The sequence below is a fragment of the Hippoglossus hippoglossus genome, chromosome 13 (assembly GCF_009819705.1).
Source record: "Hippoglossus hippoglossus isolate fHipHip1 chromosome 13, fHipHip1.pri, whole genome shotgun sequence".
Classification (NCBI taxonomy): Eukaryota; Metazoa; Chordata; class Actinopteri; order Pleuronectiformes; family Pleuronectidae; genus Hippoglossus; species Hippoglossus hippoglossus.
The window spans coordinates 25,550,503-25,572,217 of NC_047163.1; the positions used below are offsets into that span (position 1 = coordinate 25,550,503).

At 42.4% G+C, this 21,715-nt stretch overlaps 2 protein-coding genes across 3 annotated transcripts; both read right to left on the bottom strand.

The window, feature by feature from the left end:
• Positions 1-113: 113 nt before the first annotated feature.
• LOC117772775 (coatomer subunit beta'-like) lies at positions 114-17,106 on the bottom strand. Of its 2 annotated transcripts, XM_034604224.1 has the most exons (23): positions 16,708-16,823; positions 15,876-16,013; positions 15,622-15,708; positions 14,340-14,466; positions 14,061-14,209; positions 13,567-13,713; positions 12,158-12,257; positions 11,849-11,991; positions 10,354-10,553; positions 9,814-9,924; positions 8,447-8,535; positions 8,252-8,358; positions 8,020-8,163; positions 7,271-7,401; positions 6,810-7,017; positions 4,767-4,877; positions 3,551-3,765; positions 3,324-3,416; positions 2,921-3,101; positions 2,654-2,725; positions 1,517-2,045; positions 999-1,465; positions 114-911 (listed from the first exon to the last, which is right to left on the bottom strand). In XM_034604224.1, the coding sequence occupies exons 1-23, from the start codon at positions 16,708-16,710 to the stop codon at positions 822-824; spliced, it is 3,642 nt and encodes a 1,213-aa protein (XP_034460115.1). In that variant the 5' UTR covers positions 16,711-16,823; the 3' UTR covers positions 114-821. The 2 variants fall into 2 exon arrangements, with proteins under 2 accessions (XP_034460115.1, XP_034460114.1); XM_034604223.1 differs by having other exon boundaries at positions 999-2,045; positions 16,708-17,106.
• Positions 17,107-18,682: 1,576 nt separating this feature from the next.
• On the bottom strand, positions 18,683-21,065 carry LOC117772777 (retinol-binding protein 2-like). The gene is made up of 4 exons (XM_034604227.1): positions 20,930-21,065; positions 19,627-19,805; positions 19,190-19,291; positions 18,683-18,885 (listed from the first exon to the last, which is right to left on the bottom strand). The coding sequence occupies exons 1-4, from the start codon at positions 21,000-21,002 to the stop codon at positions 18,832-18,834; spliced, it is 408 nt and encodes a 135-aa protein (XP_034460118.1). The 5' UTR covers positions 21,003-21,065; the 3' UTR covers positions 18,683-18,831.
• Positions 21,066-21,715: the final 650 nt, after the last annotated feature.

Sequence of the window (21,715 nt, forward strand, 5' to 3'; positions counted from 1 at the left end):
TAAATGGGGGATATACTATGTAAAAAGAAGTCTTTGGAAGACACAGACAGTCTTGTTCCACATAGAAATCCACAAAAACGTCTCTAATGAGCTCTATGTTAGAGGAAATATCAAGAATTCCTCAATGGCTTTGATAACACCCTGATCAACAATATATGAGGTATAAGAGACGAGATTAAAGGGAAATTCAGTAAAGGCACAGCTGGGATTTGAACCCAGAATCTCTTAACTAGGCAGGCACTTTCACCAACTAAGCCACAGCACTGCTGTAAGGAAGAAGCATAAGAGTATTTTTAGTTGCATGAAGATGTGCCATCAGCTGGTGAAACACCTAGAAGTGGGATGCATACTATCCCCCTTTTTCTTTTTATTGTAAACCGATGACACTTTAAATACGTTCACAAAACTACTTGACCATAAATTGTCTGAACGGTAGAAAAACTGTTTAATTGTGTCGTGTAAACAAAGCCACCTACATCAGTCTCCACGGGAAAGGATCGTGGTGACTGCAATGTACACCAGGCCACATTTCAAATACATTTATACAAAACCGCAAAAACACTCATCCCCATTTCTCATTAAACTCAATAGCTTCCCTTTCAGTTTGTAGGCTAGTTCTCCGGTTGGAATAATCAAAGTTGTTCACACTAACCTCATGGAATCAGAATTTAGTTACAAATCAATATGACTATTTCAGCTTGCATCCGAAAAACACCTGTTAATTAGGTTTCAAAAGGCATTTGAGTCTGGCAGACAGCCTATGTCATGGTCCTTTGTGTTGTTTGGTCACTTATACACTGGAAAAGAGTTTGGCTCTGTTCTTATTCACTCATTAACTCGTCATCCAGGTTGATATCTGTGGTGTCGATATCCTCCAAGTCAAAATTGTCCAGATCCAGATCATCCAGGTCCTACAGAAGGAGAATATTTAGTTTATGTTTACATACAATAACGTATAACATTGCTCATTTTTGCCACATGTTTAAAAAGTGCTTTAACTCCTCATGCATATCCACCTCAAGTTCCTCTGCTGGTTCGTCACGTCCGGGCCCGTCTGACGCCACGTTTGTCTCTGTAGGAGCTTCTAGTGCTGTTAAAACCAGTGACTCGGCCTGCAGCGACACAAGAGGCTCCTGGCTGTCCTCTGTCCCTTCTGTGGACTGTCCCTCTTCTCTTGGTTCTTGCGCTGGGTCTGGCTTTAATACTGGCATTGTATCATCAAGTGGGTCCATCAGTGGATCAAGGTCAAACCCTGTAGAAGTCTCGACTTGCACAGGCACATCCAGCACTGAGCTGCCTGTGTTTTCAAAGGAGATGAGCTCCTCCACTGCGACCACTGATGGTGCTGTTTCCAAAACCTCTTCCTTAGTAACAGAAGTTTCTGCTTCTAATGCTACTGCTTCTGTATCTGTGACGGGTGGTTCATCGAAAGAGAGCACATCTTTTTCCTGCTCGTCACAAACAGGAATTTCTTCAGCTGCTGCAGATTCTGTTGCTTGTTCATCTGTGTCGATTGTTAATGCTGTGTTAACTGGAACATCCTCGGCTGCTAAGGTTTTTGTTGCCATGACGGCCTCTACTGTTGTCTCAGTGATGCATGTTTCAGAATCACTGGCGTCATTAGCAGCATCAGTCACTTGAGACATTTCCTGAACATCCTCCACAACTGAAGATGCGACTTTCTCTGCAGGTGTGGACTGTACCATCTCTGGCTCTTTGGGGGTAGTGTCTATGATGGACTCCTCCAAGATGTCTTCCTCTACAGGGTCTGAAGCCTCCTCTAATGTAGTGATGGTGTCTTCCCTTATTGCTGCCACCTCTGGTTCAGGTGCAGCCACCTCACCCCCAGCCACCTGGGTGTCATCATCCTCCTGAGTCATGGCGACAGGAAGAGGTGGAGCTGCTGATGGAATGGATTCTTCTTCGGTTGTTGAAACAGGATCAGTCACCTCCTGTGGAATTGGTTCCTCCACTGCTGGTGCTGCTGCTTGTGGAGGTGCAGCTGCTGCTACTATGAAGCTTTCCTTCACGCTTTGCACCTCTTCCTGTACATAGAACGCACAAAATGACTGCTCAAATTTAAAGTAACTATATTCAGTATATACTAAGGCAACTCCTACATGACACAAGACATTTGAGGCAATCTGTTGAACCTGCTAGGCAAGTATGTCAAAGTAAAAAAAAATCATTTTCTCTTCCCAGTAGGGGGCGCTAAGACCAAGACTAAAATTGGGCCAGTAGATGTCTTAAGACCTGGACGTTTCAGAGAGATCTGATGACATGGCGACGAGTTGTTTTATTTTTGTCCATGGCGGGATGTATGGATAATGTGTAAAACAATAAAACGATAAATATCAGGGAGAGTTGGGTTAATATTTTTTAGCTCTTTCAGTTTTTCATGCTGTACTAAACTGATTTTTTCTTAAGAGATTAAACTCAAATGATAAATGTTTAGCAGTGCTCCTAGAGGGCAGAACAAGAGTTGACTCCCTGTGTATTTTATCTTGCGCTGCTGCAGCCTCTATATTAATCTCACGACATTCAATTTAAACTTGATGCTGACTGCTTTTACAAATGTAGTAAAATTGACATAAGACCGACATTCAGAACTGTCATAAGACATCTACTATCTCATTCAGACTCTGGTCCTCACCTCTGGCTCACTGGCCTCCTCTTTGGACACAAAACCTGCAGATTCCTCCAGAACATTACGATCCTCATTTGGCTGAAAAGCAGAGAAACGGGAACAATGTCATCTCAAACAGGTATTTGATAGTTGACGGATGCTTTAAATGATGAGAAACAGCAGACACTTTGATGCATTAGATACCAGTAATAATATTAACTTAAATCTTTATAGCGCCTTTCAAGGGACCAAAGGACGCTTTACATATTTAAAGCTGATGTGACTTGCACTGACCATGATGAGAGGGTATTCTGCAGCAGGTCTGACCCTGACATGAGTCTCCTTCAGGTACTGCTCAGCCAGCAGGGTTTGCTGGAGGCCAGGGAACAGGTTGGCGTACTGGGTGGGGTCGGCCAGAGCATCTGCCGCCTTCTGGTTGACCTTGGACAGACTCTCCTTCCACAGACGCACCACCCTGGAGGAGCAGAAGTGTGTACAGCTCACCACTGATGCATAATGTAAATGTGCACAGATATATGGATATTTCTTTTCTCAAAAGGTTTCAGGGGCAGCATCTTTTCTTCCACTGATTTTGACCTTGTAAAAACTTTCTTACAGTGTGTAGGCAAAGTTCTGGATGATATAATATAAATGAGTTTATGGGCATAAGCTGAACACTCAATAGAAATAATGTTACCTCGGCACATGGCTGGGAAGGTAAGTTCTTGCCAGGAATGCAGCTTCTGGCAGTCGATTGGTTTTGATGAGGAGGTCCAGACATTTGTCCAATCTGGGAAAATACAAAAAAAGTGGTGACGACAAAAATAAATAAATAAGAAAGCTGAAAATAATAGAAGCATCTGAACGGTTCATTCCCTCTCCACACTCCTCTCTGCTTTCTCCACCCACTCCTCCAACACTCACCGTCCTTGCATGAAGTAGGTGAGGAAGGCCACGTTTGTTTTGCCATCCTTCTCGGCCCCCTCAGCCAGCTTGCCCACCATGTCGGTGTTGCCCGAGGCCGTGGCCAGCAGCAGTAATCCCCCGTAATCTTGAGCATGGTTCAGACACTCCTGGGCCAGGGTAAACTGGCACTTTGTGGTCGCCAGTTCTGCCAGCTGCTTCCATTTGTGCTCTGACTGGAGCCCCCACGTGCCAAAGTACAGAGGAAACAGAAGAGAGGATTAACACAGGAGGAGGAACATGAGCCTCCACAACAACAACACTGTGAAGCAGCTGAAGCAGGAGGTGTTGTTTCTCACTCTGTCAGACTCATGACTGACTCCATTTACAGTACATTATCCTGCAAATTATATAGCACCTGATCAAAGAAACATCATTAAAAAAATGTTGGTTTATTACATTATCATACATTTCTAAACATTAACAGTATATTCTTCTTTTTGACATTATCCTGTAACTTTGAGTGATGCTGGCAGCAGGGTTTTCGGTCTCTATGGCCATGGATTGTTTTTCTGTGAGGACATTCATGTTCCTCAGAGGGTAAACCCAACTAACTATGGTGATCATTTGACTTTTCTCCTCCTCTTGTGCCATCCTGAGGCTGACATTTGTGGATTTGAATTCAGTGACTCAAACCATCAAATTTCTCAGAATGAAATGTAAGAACTAACTTTGGTGACCCCCCCCCCCCCTAGATCTTTTTTATCTAGCTCATTAACAGCCATGACAGTGTGACTGGCATTGTTTCACCTTGTGAGTCATACTATAGTGAGAACTACCACAGAGGAGGTTGGGAGTATTCAGGCAGGTGTGTATGTGTCGAGAGTCACAGCAGTAGATAAGATAGAGATGAAACATTGCAGGTGTGTAGTTGAGATTGAAATGAAGTCCAAGTTTGAATGGGTATGTGAAACACAATTCTGTTGTATGAAAATTGTATAAAAAGTGATATATATATATATATATAATGTCTGATTGATAATGGCTATCATCGGTCAGAACGTTAAAAACATTGATCAGATGCTAAAATGCTAAAATAATTAGCTGTAAATATGGTAAACTCAAACAACTACAACTTAAATAGAATGTTATCATCATGTATTTAGCACAAAGCACTGTGGCTGCACACAGACACAGAGACATTTGTATGCAGATATACATGTATGTGGACTCTGACCTCTGCTTCCAGAGCCATTTGGTAGGCAGTGTCGAGCTCTCCCAGCTGCAGAGCCAGTTCAAACTTGTGTTCTGGGTCTGTGGACACAGCCAGGGCCTGCTGCCTGAAACCCTACAAAACAAAGGAAAACACATGACAAACAAATTAAACACTTTTCATTGATTCTGCTCAGTTACGCACAATGGACATGGAAACAGTGAAGTGGCAAAAGAGAGACGAAAAGAAGAAAATCTTTCCCTGCATTATTATATTTTAAAAGAAACACAAAAAATCTGCAGAGACGGTTTTCTCTTTCTGGCTGCCTGATGTTCCGTAAATTATAAATTCATCCAAATCCTGAATCCATTGTCATTGATTTTCCTTTTTTCTTTTATATATATACAGTTGCAATCAGAAATATTCAACCCCCAAAATATTTTAAGGATTTATCAATTAAAGTTTTTTCAAAGAGCAAGATTCTGCTTCGGATGACTTCTTTATGAGTTGAGTGATACATAAAATCAACACAGAAAATGCATGATGTAGTATTTGTGTGTAACAGTATATTTTGTTAAGATAGCCATGTCACAATTATTCAACCCCTATATAATATTGTTGTTTTTAAAGCTGTCTGACTGTCTTTTTATGGCCTAAAGTGGAGTTGAAACATAATTAAGCCTTTGGGAACTCTATAATGATCCTTCATTTGCTTCAGCTGTGATGCATATATAAACCCCACCCTTGAAGGTATTCAAGGTGAGTTGCAATCATGGGAAAGACAAAGGAGCTTCCACAAAAGCTGAGAGAGGAGATTATTTCATCACACCTGAAGGACCTTGGGTATAAGAAGATTTCCCCAAAAAATGATATTCCAAGAGACACCATTGGGAGCATTATAAGGAAGTTTAAAACTTACGGAGCAGCTTCAAACCTGCCTGGCCGTGGAAGAAAGCCCAACATTTCATCAAGGGCCTTCAGCAACTTAGTCAGAACAACTAAGAGAAACCCCTGTGTGACTGCAAGACACCTACAGGATGACCTGATGAAGGCTGGTACAAGTGCTTCAGTGGCAACTATAAGACGTGCACTGAATAAACAAGGCCTTCATGGCCGGACTCCAAGACGCACTCAGCTCTTGACCACAAGGAACATCAAAAGTCGACTAGAATATGCCAGGAGGAATTTGGATAAGACGACTGAGTTTTGGGTGACAGTTCTATGGACTGATGAAACCAAACTGGAACTGTTTGGACATATGGACCAGCGGTATGTCTGGCATGCGAAAGGCCAGGCTTATGACCATCCCCACGGTCAAGCATGGAGGTGGGTCATTGATGATGTTGGGCTGTTTTTCTGCGGCAGGAACTGGCAATCTTGATCGTGTACCTGGCATCATGGATTTCCAGAAATACCAGGCCATTTTAAAGAGGAATGTGATGCCTTCTGTTGACAAATTAAACCTTGGTGATCATTAGACAATGATCCCAAGCACACCTCCAAGTCAACCAAAGCTTGGTTGAGAAAAAGATCCTGGAACGTCCTGCAGTGGCCTTCTCAGTCACCAGATTTAAATCTGATTGAAAATCTTGGGTGGGATTTAAAGAAGCCATCAAACATCACTGAGCTAGAGGCTCTTGCACGTGAAGAATGGACAAAGATTCCGATCGAGAGGTGTAAGAAGCTTGTCAGCACTTACCGAAAACGTTTGTTAGAAGTTATAAAAGCTAAAGGATGCGCCACAAAGTACTGAAGCTGGGGGTTGAATAATACTGCACATGCATATGTTAAAAGAGTTACATTTTTCATTTGAACTTCAAAGTTAAGTCAACTTCTGTTGTCAAAATAACTCAAATATGTATCAATAAATATCTTTTGTTGTTTAATGAGGTTTTTTGTCATTTATTATCATTATCTTTCATCCACATCACTATAATGTCTTTTGAGGTGAGGGGGTTGAATATTTCTGATTGCAACTGTATATATTATACCTAACCAATTAGTGCATATACATAGGTAGTGGTTTGTCACTGATTTCCAACAGCAAAAGTTGGGGCGCAAACATACTTGTTTCTCCAAAAAGTTGGCAACCCGGTTTCTCTGCTCCCTGGGTATTGTGGGTAGAATCTTGTCGGCTGTGCTGAAGTCCCTCCTCATGACAGCAGTTTGGTATTCCAGCACAGACAGCAGCAGGGAGTAGCTGACCACGTTGAGTTCCTTGTCTCCAAGGTAGAGACGGTCGTCCTTGGGGATGTAGCCGAGCAGATACATGGTCCTACAGCCGAGAAAGAACTCTCCATGAGAATATTTCATGGTATTTAAAATCCACTGGATAAAAACGGATAGTATGGGGAAGGTGGACGACTTGAGGAGATTTGAGTAGATTCAGAGCCACAGAGTAGATTACTAAGCACTGCATGCAAGGGCCACGGCTTTAAACCTGATGGCACAGCACAGATAAATTTGTTTTGTGCTGCTGCCAGACTTCATAAATAAACACTAATTCCACGTTTATGAATGCATCGTACCTGTCCATGTGAGCAATGGTGATGATCTCTCCCCCGACATAATAGTTGACTCTGTTAACAGAGCTGGTGTACATGAAGCAGTCTCCCACCCACACTCCTGTCTTCACCACCTCTGAGACCTCCCCCAGCACCTAGTGCAGCAGGACGTAATGAGAGAGATAGAAATAATGATTGGAAACAATAGTTTAAAACAAGAAATTACATGCAACATCATCCCTCTTCACATTATCTGTATTCTCCAGTTAAATTTCATATATGTCAAAGTATATTACATTCAATAGTAATTTAAAAACAACTAGAATGTCCGCCCTGATGTTGTGTCTTTATCCTAGTGATGTTTTGACTAGTGTGTGAACATCTAAATTGTACTATTTGTTGTTTTCTTTACCCTAGAATGGTCTCTTAATATTTAAATACTTACTCTACGGAGGCCGCCATGTTTTTTACAGTAGCCCAGACTGGACAAACTTAACACCTTTTGAGTTTTAATGACAACTGAAGGCTACCACAGGTTCTCTTTCATGTTTGGAAGGGGAGGCTGATGTGAGAGGTGTTCAGCTGCAATGCGCAACTTCACAACTAGATGTTACTAAATTCTACAAACATTTAATGAACCTTTAACATGCAGCAGATGACATTTTTTTTCTGCTTTCTCATCACGTGTAGTGATTGCGTTCTGCATAATGAAATATTTCTCTATGTATTTACGATCTTGTCTTTCCGGAAATATGCTACTTTGAGTCTCTGACCTCAAAGGCGTCCTCTACACCATCTTCGGCCATAGCTTCTTTTGACTCCAGGGCTGCTGACACTTTCTCTGGCAGATAGCGGAGCACAAAGAAAGACTCATTTGTGGCGATACACACCAGCTCTCCAGAGTCAGACCAGAAAATCTAAAGACAGGAGGACAAAAGATTGTCAGAGTGTTGAAGCAATAGTCAGAGTAGCAGAGATGGTAACAGCCGTAAGAGTGTGACTCACATGTTTGGGTTGGATTTCGATTCGGCGGACTAGGTCAGCCGTCTCCCAGTCGTAGAAGGCCAGACCGTTGTTTGACCTCACTCCGAGTAAGAAACCACCAAATATTCCTGTGGAGACAAATGGGCAATATGCATTACACACACACAGACACAGACAGTACACACTTTGTATGCACCTAAAGAAAATGAAGCTCACCTTCAGATCCAAAGTCAGGTTTAAAAGCCTTCTTCTCTTTAAAGTTCTTAAAGATTTTGACCATATTGTTTCCTTCTCTTGTGGCATACCTGCAAATATAATGCACATGGTCAAATTTAATGAAGCTGACCACATCAGAGAATAAAGTTAATACAAATATTGTATGGTTAGGACAGGTTGACTTTGTGAGGCATACAAATCAATTTCACTTTCATCCAGGCAGACAACTTGCTCAGCTATCATAGCACAGCAGCATAGACCCAGTTCAGACCTGGTATTCACACTGGTCCTGACTGATCACAAGTGGTCAGCTCTAAGCTCAGGTCTAAGGCCCAATCCCATTTTACCCCTTGGCACCGGGATTGGCATTGGGACACCCTACCCCTACGCGTGTCCCAATACCTGTAGGGATGGAGGGGTCTGGCTAAGAGGTAGGGCTCTAGACCCCTCCAAACGGAGATTTTTGAGACCCTCACTTCAAACGAATCACCGGCAAGCTGGGAGAGAGACCCACAAATGTAGTATTACATGTAGTATTAGCATACTAGCGTTAGCATACTAGCGATCTTTTTTTGCATGATAATCCCGTATATTCGCATCGACTACTGATGACGAGTCGGGTTTTCGCCATGACTACTGATGATGTAACGGCTTCTTGAAGGGCTGTTCCATTTAGTAGGGGAAGATTTCAACCACTACCCCTTGTGACTCCGTTTCAAGGGGCAAGATAACCCTCGAAAACAAGGGGTAGGGGTAGGGCCAACGGGTGAAATGGGATTGGGCCTAAATGCGTCCTCAATGTGACCTGACATCCAATCATTCAAACCACATTAGGTCTGGGACGCATGTGACCACATTCATTGTATGAAGGCAAATCCATCCTGGGCCACATATGAAGGACCATCTACTTTATTTTCAAATGGGTAAAATTTTATACTACAGCTCCTTCATTATCTCAGTGTTCCCACTTGTGCCGACACACACACACACACACACACACACACACACACACACACACACACACACACACACACACACACACACACACACACACACACACACACACACACACACACACACACACACACACACACACACACTTTCAGGACAGATATTGGTATCTGGTCTGAACAGGGCCATAAAGATTTGTGCAACTTGTCTAAAAGCTCATTAATCAAGTCAAATTATTTGTGTGTTGTTTCCTCCCATTTCCAGTCTTTATGCTAAGCTAAGCGACTCTGTAGCTTCAAATGCCACCTGGCAGACATGAGAGTAGCATCCATCTTCTCCTCTAACGCTTCCCAAGAACACAAATAAATGTGTATTACAAAATGTCAAAGTATTCCTATGAGGTATCTGTGACTTACTGTGAGGAGTCGTGCGCCCAGACAAACTCTTGAGCTGAGCCAAAGCTCTTGTTCCTCAGGGCCACGGCAGTGTAGATGATGTACTCTCCATCTCCACACACCACTACAAACCTGCACATACACAAAGACACAACAAAATTAGATATTTAAAGTAGTTTTAAATAAAAAGTTTACCTACTGTAAAGTCCATGTTTAATTTTGGAATTTGCTCTGTTAGGGATCAGGGAGAAATAGCCATGCCATGATACATTTTTTACTCAAAATTATATAAAATCTATAACAGATTTCTTTACAGACCAAAATAGTATATAGATAAGGATTTTTTTTATAGTGTTTACAATAATTACAAAAATATTGTGTCAAAAAGAAACTTTTGCACAAAGGACAAATTTATTAAGTTTTGGAATATCGTCAATGACACATGTTCTAATAACTCTCCAATCATCATCCATTACACTCAGCGTTATTTATTTAGTGACGCATGAGTGTCTACTGTGTGAAAGGCAACTCAACACAGACCAACAACCCGGGGTGTCTCACCTCCCGTTGGGGCTGTGCTGGATAGTCTGGGGGTAGATCTCACAGCTGCCCATGTCTTTGACACCCAGCATCAGCCTCTCTCCATCCTTGAACTCAGCCTCTCCCATGGCCTTCAGGTTGGCCTGCTGCACTTCGGAATGGCGCGCCCACATGATCTTCCCGCTGGAGTCCATCGACATGGCAGGCTCCTCCCGACCCAGCTGAGACAGAGTGGGAACCAGAGGATGAGGTGCAAGCATAAGATACAACAAGGAGAACATGATATCAAGCAATGCAATGACTAGGAGGGCACCTTTTTAATAACACAGGTCAAAATATTCCTTCAGCTTACACAATACAATCTGCTGTATCATCTTCTCCAGTGGAGGTTACATTGTCTACCCATAGCGGGAGGATAGAGAGGTCCGGTCCTCTATTTCCTCTGGGGATTTGTGGTTATTAACAACCTGAAGTGCTATTTATACAGTTTAAAATGAAATGCTACAGTTCAATTTTATGTTAACAAGAAATTGCTGACATTATTTTCGAGGTGAGTGGTTCCCAGCTGCAGAGAGAAGAGGCCCCCAATAAAAGAACCTGAACTGGTAGGAGGGAGAAACTGGGAAACTGATTGCAGTGCCTGTTCTAAACCTGCCTGTTCTCTTGTCATGGAGCCATGGAGCTATTTCAGAATTATTCCTTGTTATTTATGAGTCCTCCTTAAACAGTTCTACAATATACTGTCACTTTTTACTGTTTGTTGCTGGACTTTGTTTGCAGAGCTTTTTATAAACAGTTTATGGTGCAGAGTGAAGTTAGAAAACTGTGTGTTCATCCTACCTGGTTTATCTATAGTGAAGATTTTATAGTCAGTGTTTTTCAGAAAATGAAACAGAATTTTCTTTATGACTGTTCACGGCACCTGTGTAGTTTATATCCACGTGTGTGGTTTATATCCAAGTTTGAATGATTTCCTTAACTGCTGTTATTGAATGTCGGCTATTTCAGATGTCTGTTAAGTGATTTACACAATCGTGTGACACAAGTTCACAACTTTAAAATAAAAGCGCTGTAATTCAGCTCGACATAAAGCATTGCATTACATGTTCAACTCGATCCACAGGCTGAAGGCACACTGTCCACTGATTGTTTCAGAGTGCTGTCCACATAGCACCAAATTTGACACCGCACTGTCCTGGACAATAATAATACACATGCCAGGCGTGAAGTCGATCAGATGAATGGTGCATTAGATGTGTTCCAAATAGGGAGGGACAGACGTTTGTGGAATTAGTAGGTAGACTGACATGTGCTATTATTAAAAACTACCAACTCTTCTATGGATTTGTGGATTACTTTCTTACAGTGTATGTTTAAAACACAAAGTTCAGTAATCAACTGCTTTAATGCTTTAATGCGCTGCTTTCTACCTAAAATGTAGTGTATTAAATGTTAGGGATACTGACCCCTGTCTGGGAGACTGATACACTATATACAAGACACCAGAACAGCTTACCTTGATGATGATGCTGCCTTCATCATAACCAATTGCCACACTGTTGGAGCCACGCTGGCCAGAGATACACCACACCCTCTCCATGCCATAGTTGAGTGTGTTTTCGAGTCGGTAGGTGTTGGAGTGCCACACTCGAACAGTACCTGAGGAAACACAGGGCTCACAATGAACAAAGTTGCTGCACAGACTGAGGGCTGTAGTGTGTGTGTGTGTGTGTGTGTGTGTGTGTGTGTGTGTGTGTGTGTGTGTGTGTGTGTGTGTGTGTGTGTGTGTGTGTGTGTGTGTGTGTGTGTGTTTTTCACAACCCACCATCCTCAGAGCCTGTGAGGATGATTGGCAGCCCAGGGTGGAAGCAGACACAAGTCACATTCTGGGCGTGACCCTCCAGAGTCTGAACACAGGTTTTGTTCTGGAAGATAAAAGAACACACACTCATCACATGTCACTAACAATACTGTGCTGTGCTTTTTTACATCTAAACTGCTCATGTGTGTATGTTATCAGTATATAACAACAAATATGCACTAAATGATATATGTGCTTATGTTATCTGCACTGAGGTGTTAGTATGTTAGGGTTTATTTCAGATTTTAAATAGACGCTTAAAAAATATGACACTATACTTGACTTTTTTTTTTATTGTTTTCAGCTATTTCATTATGTTTCTTTTATCCTTTTCCTTTGCCATTAATTGTGAATGATGTTGTAATATTATATTCGTTGTCCTTGATTTTAGATTTAGTAATATATGATTTGCTGTCTTTTGATTTTGAATGCTTTTATATTATTTTGCTGATTTTTTGTATCCTTCTTTTTATTTCTCCTCTTTGTGAAGAACTTTGTAACGTCTGTTTTAAATGGTGCTGTACAAAGAAAGTTATTCTTATTATTATCATTATTTCCACTGCCACCACTACTGCTGCTCATACACATACAGTCTATGGGATGAAAACCATGAGAGGTTCACTGGAAGATCCAAACATGCTCAGTTCTGGAATCAGTCACTTAATATGAAAGACAGCAGACTCACGGGAAACATGTTTATTTGGGCTAAACAAATTATTGGCTCGTGATCGAAAGATGAAAGCATTTTGTTCTACGACTTCAGAGAGTAAACAGAGTGGAATGATGATACAGTATGTGGAGTAATTCCAAAACTGCCAATGTGTAGTATTATATAATATTAGTAAAAGTTTTTTATTTATCTAAAAAGCCGAGGTCGATCTAACATCTGGTATTTTACTACTTAATGTTGAAACTGGACCGTTTATCAGTCTGGAAAAAGAAAAGTGGATTTATTCAATGTGCAAAAATGATGAAAATATGTTACTTTTTGTTTATTGATCTTTTCTTTTTACAGAGATACTTAAATAGTGGTGTAGTAGGATAAATATAGACTGTGTGGATAATGCAGAAATACTCAAAACACATTTAAATTGTGTTCTTTTGGACTTTTCCCACAAAATTAATTAAAATCATATAGAAATCATTTAGAAAAGCATATAGCATATAGAAAATATGATATTTTAAATAATGATATTTTTTGTATATCTGTTACTAGAAGATGCATTTTTTCTAACATGGCAAAGGAATAAACACTTAGTCACTAGCTACTATATTTAAAAATCACAGAGTCAAACTCTTATCCTGCTACAGAATACTGAGCAAAAGAAAATAAATTCCAGTGTGTGTGTGTGTGTGTGTGTGTGTGTGTGTACCTGATAATCCCAGATCTTGACAAGGCAATCATCCGCCCCAGATATGAGGTAGGGTTTGTCTCCTCCACTGTAGTAGTCAATACAGTTCACTCCCTTCTCGTGGCCCTCCAGAGTGAAGTTAGGAGTCCGGGAGCCCAGCTGCCACACCTACAACACGCAGAGTGGAAACATGCTGAAAGTACATGCACGGATGTGTGCGTGTGTGTGTGTGGCAGTGAGCCAGCAAGGATGGGTGAAGCATTTAACCAGTTATCAAGTGATTTAAGGGTGTTTGATAAATCACTTCTGTATCTCTGTTATTTTGTAAACAGTGTAAGAAAATAAGGTCTTGGTGGAAATGGTGTCAGCGTTTCACAAGACTGGTGCCACATGTCGCTGCCCATCCCTGTTTTTTTCCATGTTGTCACTTTGACATTCATTTAAACAGGAAGAACGACACTTCCCTCAGTTTGTGCCCTGCAGCAGTTTACCTTTGTGTGTGTTTGTTTGCCTACCTTGATGGTTCGGTCCAGAGAGGCACTGGCAAACTGGTTGTTGTCTTTGGGATTGAAGACAATCTGCATGACATAGTGAGTGTGGCCCTCAAACACCTGACTACAGGCCCACTTTCTGTCCCAGTCCCACAGCTTGATCAACATGTCATCTGAAAACGCATAAAACAAGACAATGAGTGTGTGTTGCTGATTATACTGCACCCCCCACTCCCATATATAAAATGAAATACAAAGTTTACGTGTTCTGTGCGTGCAAACATATTTGCACGTCATTCCTACCACTGCTGGTGAGGATGTAGGGCTGGGTAGGGTGGACAGCGATGCAGCGGATGTAGTCGGCGTGGGCCTCGAACATGTGAACTCTCTCCAGTGTGTTATAATTGAACACACGGATCTGCATGTCATCCTGTAGAGGGACAAAGAGATTCACTGACATATCTGCCCATAAACACAAGAGCGTGGTCACTGTCTCCGAAGAGGAGAGGCAGCAGGGCAGCTTGATCTCCCGACGCACAAGAACAACACCCTGAGTCAATGTGGCACCACCGCAGCACTGCACTAACTCCATGCCCCGATCCCTAAGGGACAGACTCTGCCTCCAAATGGGCAAGATAGTTTAGCTTCATTTCTGGATAATGGGAGGAAGTGGAGACGTGTCTTCCATTTGTATATTCTATGGAAGAAGCCAGTTCAGCCCACCACAAGCTTAAGTTTTACCATGACAAGATGTGTTATTACTTGTACAAACAATGGACACAGGATTCCAAATAGCAAAGGATACAAGAAACTGGGTGGATTTTGACCTTGAATTGCATCTATATTTGTAAATTCAAGCTTTCAAAACGCACTCCCATATTAAACCTGCTGATTATTCTGGCAGGAAAATATAAAACGCCTGGATCAAACTGAATTGAGACACTAGAAAGAGATGAATATGTATTTCTTCATTTAAACTAACTACTATGTCTGATTTCTTATTAGCTTACATAAGCTGCTTTCAGACATGCACTGAAGTCTGGACATAATCCTGTAATTGTCCGGAGAGGACGGTATGTGAGAATGCAACTGTTGGAGTCAGTTATTCCAGATATTGGGTAATGTCTGAGTGAATCCATGTGGAAATAGTGGAGTGGGTGCGTTGATTTTTTACAAACAACGGAGGCAGAACTGGATGAATACAAATAGCTCAGGATGAAAAAGAGGAGCCATATGATCTTTGAGAGTTTTTGGTGATAAGGGCCGTCGCTGATGTCATTGTGTTGTAAACATAAACACGCAATCTCCACAGTGGAATTTACACGTGATCCTGCCTCATGCACGCTCAACCCAGACGCCACTACACGCCTGAATGTTCTGGGCATTTTCCTGTTGTTGTGAACGCATCGGACCCGGATTATCTCCGGCTGCATTCTTCATATAGGAAAAACAAACTCTGAAAAAACGTCCAGAAACCAATTTCCTGGACATTTCAGGAGTTTGTGTCTGCAAACAGCTGCACTGAGAAGAAAGGCGGAGTAAGTGAATGTATACGTTGATGCTTCAGGGAAGTTCAAATACTTACTGATCCAGCAATGAGCCAGTGCTTCCTGGCTACAAACCTGGCCACTCTGACCGGCAGATCACACAGCTCGAAGGTTTTCACCATCGTCTACACACACAAGTCCAAAATATACAACGGTCAACATTATACAGGCTTTAAATACAGTGTATCATCAAGAGTTGAAGTGATTGTGTGCGAATGAATGATTTGATAAGGGATCTATGAAGGTGACTGAGTGGGCGGATCAATGTGCGGCTGAGAGATGTGACGCCGACCTGTGTGTCATGGTTCCAGACCACCACGGCGCCGCTGTAGAGGCTGACCACCATCCACGGCTCTGTGGGGTGCAGGTCCACGCTCTTCACCCGGTCCGATCGGGCCGTCAGCCTCCGCTTGATGTCCAATCGCAGAGGCTGAGGGGCAGAGAGAGAGAGAGAGAGAGAGAGAATGAAAGGAGAGAAAGAAAAGGGAGCATGGGCCTCGACCGGATGGTGAGAACACAATAAGCAGAGTATAAGCAGGTTCACGCATGTGTTTATATTGACGCTTTTAATGCTTAATGTTTTGTTGGGTGTTAACAGTTAAAAAAACAAACATTGAAGGCTGCTCCATTGCTTCAGGGGGCAGTTATGGAGGGGGCGTATCTGTTGAGACTTCTCATACCACATTTCATACGCATGCCTGCTCCAGAATGACTGTCCTCTCAAGTCATGTCAGTGTAATTCATTCATTCACTGTAATGGGTTACATGTTTAGCATAACATTCACCATATATCCTAAATTTAATCTATATATCTGTCTGTCAGCCTGTCTATCTGACTGACTGACTGACTGACTGTCTGTCTGTCTGTCTATCTGACTGAATGACTGTCTGTCTGTCTGACTGCCTGTCTGTCTGCCTGTCTGTCTGCATGAAAACTTTGTCTTGACTATGTGAAACAAAGTGCTGGTGTAGTTTTACCTTGTTGCAGCTGTTGCATGTGCTTGACTACTGTACTGTGTGCGCGGTGTTTACATAATGAATGGAGTTGATTGACAGAAGTTACTGTGCGTCAAAATAAAAACAAACAAACATAGAAAGTTGTGCTGGAGTATTTGACTTGTTACCATGTTTCCACGTCGCTGGGTCTCTGCGGGTCTGTCCTGTAAGAAGTGTCCGGCCTCACTGCTGCCCTCGACGGGCTCCTTCACCGGATCTCAGCGGGGAAAGTTTCACAACCAAGAGGTCTACTGTGGAATCAGAGCCACTTCCGGCCTGGGGTTTCACAATAAATCCCATAGGGCGCCGAACATTGAAAACTAATGACAAACACGCCAAAGGATTGGAAATGAAGAATCATTGTAATGTAATAGTCCAGATCCATCCATCCATCCCATAGACTGTATATCCATCTATCCATCCATCCTTATACTTCATGGGTTGCAGGGGTTGAAACCAAATATCCACTTTTCTTATATGAATATTTGAAGTTGTTTCCTGAAGATCACCAGCAGGGGGCGCTCGTTCTTCAGTAAGATGCCATTGCAACGGCGCAGTGAGATGTCAGAAGGAAAAGATCGTCAATGAAAACTGAGGGGAAACCCTGAACACGTGAAGGTGATTGAAGCAACACACACGAACACACACACTTTTCTCTATTTAATCTTTATGGCTGATGGATGTAGGCTACACTGTTGCACCACGTGTATCGACCATGTATACCATCTGTAAGTGGTAATATCATTGCTCTCCTTATGACTTACTTTTATTTTGAAGACACAACTGGCCATTTCCGGTGTGCACCTCCCTGTCACTGTGGGACTTGACCCAGCTCACTTTGGCTACGTGGATGTTCGTGCTCTTCCTGTTAGAGCTGCAGAGAAGCAGGACATGTTGTACCTGAGGGGAAAAAAGAGAGCGACGTCACAAGTCCAACAAACCACCGCGTGTACCCTCGTGTCTTGTTGAAGGAAGTGTCTTGGATGGATTTGTGTTGTTGTTGTTGCCTCATGCTGCTCTTCCTGAGAGTTTCAGTTCCAACTCGAATGTCTCAGTGAGCACATACCAAGGCCTCATGCAACCACATTTACATTTCACGTTGTTGTTGTTGTTGGATCTGCACCAAATTTCACACATTCATAAATGTTAGTCCTGTCTTATTTTTTTAAAGATCCACGAGTTACTGTCTGAGAAAGCAGTGGAAATTATGAAATATCTCAAATTGTTGAAGAAAGTAAAACCTAAAATCCTGGATCCACCTCCTGATCTGCATCTGCACCCACATTAAATGGATATTAGTTGAGCATTTTTTGTGTAAACCTGCTGACTATCAAACAAACAAACGTTTAAAGTGTGACGATCATAAGACACAAGAAAGAAAGTACAACAAAGAATTCACAGTCCGTCAAGGTGTATTTAAGCCGTTAAACACGCAGCCACCTTGGCCTCTTTCATGACGATCACAACCTCCACTATCACCATGTTTGTAGTTGTCTGAAACTACAAACATGGCCTCTGTGCTGCCCTCTAGTGGATGTATTGCTTAACTACCATGCCAATGCAAGGGACGTAAAGGAGAGAAATTCATGGATCTGGATGAAAACAATCACTCGTACTTGGTGGACTGATAAGAAATGCGTTTTTGAAATCCGGTGCAGCTTGATTGAATTTAAATGGACTGGCGGGGCCTTATGAAAAGTATGCACTCTAATGCACTCTAATGATTTATGCCACTTCGCCAGCGACAGCGACAGTCATGTTTTCAAGTTAGTCCATCTGTCCATGCATCCATCTGTCCATCCATCCATCTGTCCATGCATCCATCCGAGAACAACTTGAGGGGGTCCTTGCACATTTGGCACAAATATCCACTTAGACTCAGCGATTAACTGATTTCAGTAGCCAAAAGTCAAAAGTCAAGGTCACGTTGGCCTCGTAAAATAAGTTAATGTTTTTTTTAAGATCAGCCTGATATGAATCTTATATGAATCTGGTAACTGTACTGGTTGGAGGAGGCATACAAACACACTGTAGTATATATATTAACAGGAGCCTCTCTAATATTCAAGTCCTGATTTTCAGACAAGAGGAAACGTCTTTTCTTTCTTTCTTTCTTTCTTTTAAAAGTGGACAGTTAAATAAAGCAGAGTGGTGTTACATGAGTTTATTCCACATTTCCATTACAAATAGACAGCAACATGCAGCACGTGACAGACAGTTGTGAGCAGATGACGAGCTTGGCAGTTTCCATGTTATTGTGTCTTCTTAAACACTTGCAGACAGACCTTGTCGAGCACAGCGATTTCCTGAGAAAGAAGACACAGACCTTTAGACTCAATATGATGCAACTAATTGTTACATCATCACGTTGTGCTCAGGGATTATGTTTTAGATTGTGATTCATTAACTTCTTTTACTATTATCACCCAAAGATATGAGACAAATCAGAGTGCTATAATAGAGGGTTGGGAAATATTCCATCGAGCGAGTGAAAGTTATTGGTGTTAAACACAGGAACGCTTCATTTCCTGGCAGCTGTGTAAAGAAATATTTTCCATCTCTGTGTCAGTTTTTAAACCAACGTGTCACACGTCTCTCTCTCTTTCTCACCAGGTATAGCATGTCTCCCTCGATCCAGTGTTTCCAGCCGCGATTCTCCTTCTCCCCCTTCTGGACGCACACCAGCTTGTCCCCTTCCCAGGTAACCAGTGTCTGTAGCAATCGCCACACAAACACACAAACAATGGTCAGGGCATCTATGCTCACTGCCCTGGCAGGTTGACGTTAAAAATCATACAGATAACAAATAGACATATGTGTAAAAAACATAGAAGTGCATGCAGGGACACAAACAAAGGCATTAACAAAAAAGACAGGCGTACTTATAAATACAATTCATACATACACACAATTAGTGGGATTAAAAAAAAAAACACGAATCAGTACAACAATGATACAGCTGAACCACTACTACATGAGGACTTTGTGATCCTTGTTTCGTTCTACAGAACTGGAATGTAAAAAAAACCATCAGAGAACATTCCCACCATGACTTTTCGGTTGTCCAGGGCCTTTGTTTGCTCCTCGAACTCCTCCCCTATGGTGAAGTTGACCTCGTAGTTTCGGAAGGTGCTCAGCGTCTTGGTTTCAAACTTGTCTCCGTTCTGGACGATCACTTTGGTCTGGTGCAGGTGGGAGGCGATCTTTCTGGTGGCAAAGTCGATATCTGCGAGCGCACAGGGAGAGCGGGATGGAAGTCAGTGGGAGCGTTGTGGACCAGTCAGCCACTTTGGTCCCTGCTTTTATGAAGCCATGTATCATTTTCTTGAATCCTCATGTCCACAGGCAAAAACACACGTCCACACACACACACACGTAACACAATAGTCCACTCATTATTATGATTCCTGTCTGACTGCTCCTCTCCACTGTCTCATCTACACTTTAAAAATGTCCTTGCTCCGAGTCAGAACGGGCCCTGAAGCGTTTCTCGCCCGGCTCAGCACTGGGGCCGTGCCAAATAGATACACCCACCCTGGCCGTTTAGATATTCATATCCCATTTGCCCTGAAGTGAAAATTCATTTTCATTTTTTCTCCCCCATTTTTACAGATGTGGCCCCTATATTTACTCATCTAAATGATATTTTCGACCCATTTTCATAAGGACCATCATTTTGACGTCCGCTTCATGGAAATGAGGTTGAGGCATTCAGGATCTCACGAATTTTGCGAGAGCCGAGTGCAGGGTTGTTTTATGAATTGCAGATAGAGTCATGAATAATAAAAGTGTTTCTGGGGCCTGATTATCAACGCGCCAAAAGGAGGAGAAGACAAGTTGAGTGCTGGATTCTTTTTTTTAAAGTGACGACCCTGGTCCGCTGCCTAATCTGGGTCGGGAATCTGTCTTCCCTTCTCTGTGAATCAAGAGGATGAAAATGCAGAAAGGAAGCGAATCAATATTTATTTGCCGTGATAACGGACGGCAGCCGCTCACAGACTGAGGTTAACTTGGCCTGACAGCAGCTCAATGAGGAAATGAAGCAGTGCCAAGGCATTCCTCAGACTTTCCTCCCTCCCTCCCTCCCTCTCTCTCTGTCTCTCTCTCTGTCTGTCTCTCTCTGTCTCTGCCTCTGTCTCTGTCTCTCTGCTTCACTCATACTGCTGCTCTCTCACTCTTTCTGTCATGCTCATTCCAGATTTTCGGTTCAGGTCTTCCCCTCTGCTTGGATGCATCTTTTAAATATGCTCCCCTAATTGATTCCTGCTTTTAATGGGGCTAACAAGGCTCATTCTCCCTGTCTATGCAGTAATAACGATTTTTGTCAGGCAGTAAATTATGGCAGCTCACCAAGGCCCTTCATGACGTCCTCAAAGTTCTCGTTTTTCACCATCTCCCAGCGTCCATTATAGTCTGCAGGCATTTTGTGTGTGAGTGGAGATAGAGGTTTGCCTTTAGGTTCTGCTTGACGCACTGACAGAGACAGTTCAAGGGCTCAACCCTTTATATAAAGCATGCGCGCGCGCGTGTGTGTGTGCATGTGTGTGTGTGCGGACCACAGGACAGGGTCCACCTGATAATTCCCCCAGTACAGTGTGTGCATGTTTGTATTTGATGTAAAATTAAGGTCTACTTACATTATGTCCATTGTGAACGGACTCCTTCACCATTGGACCATTAGCTGCACTCATGTGCCGTTTCTACTCATGTTTCTGTATCTGCTTATCAAGTGAGTGCACATAGACTCGGCTGCACTTAGAGGATCTGGTGTGTTTTTTTTTCAATAGTCATTTCCTCAGCTTCATCAATTACTCATTCCAATGCACTAAAATGGAGGAGAGATGGAGAGAAGAGTGCAGGTTACCTCGTTCATTCATGTCTTCTTCTCTGGGCTTATGATAGAAACATAGCTCTCTGTTTTGTTGACTCAAAAGTAACTCCACTTTAATGTCCCATACATTTTTCTGACGTCCAGTAAGACACCCACGCTTGAATCAGCAGGAGCTACTTCATCGACAGGAGTGTGAGCGTGTTTGAATATCTGAGCGGCTCCGTGTTGGTTTATGCAAAGTGTCCTTGGTTTGTATTGAGGTTATAGTCTTACCACCAGACCCAAAGTCAAATGTGCGACTGATC

What these genes read in the sequence shown, in the direction of transcription:
- LOC117772777 (XM_034604227.1), bottom strand. Translation starts at nt 21,002, where the DNA reads ATGCCTGCAGACTATAATGGACGCTGGGAGATGGTGAAAAACGAGAAC. An exon ending in TGGACAACCGAAAAGTCATG is followed by an intron (nt 19,292 to 19,626) that starts GTGGGAATGTTC and finishes CGATTGCTACAG; the next exon opens with ACACTGGTTACCTGGGAAGG. An exon ending in AGGGAGACATGCTATACCTG is followed by an intron (nt 18,886 to 19,189) that starts GTGAGAAAGAGA and finishes CTTCTTTCTCAG; the next exon opens with GAAATCGCTGTGCTCGACAA.
- LOC117772775 (XM_034604223.1), bottom strand. An exon ending in AAGGCAGCATCATCATCAAG is followed by an intron (nt 10,554 to 11,848) that starts GTAAGCTGTTCT and finishes ACTCTGTCTCAG; the next exon opens with CTGGGTCGGGAGGAGCCTGC. An exon ending in CCAACTTTTTGGAGAAACAA is followed by an intron (nt 4,878 to 6,809) that starts GTATGTTTGCGC and finishes TTTGTTTTGTAG; the next exon opens with GGTTTCAGGCAGCAGGCCCT.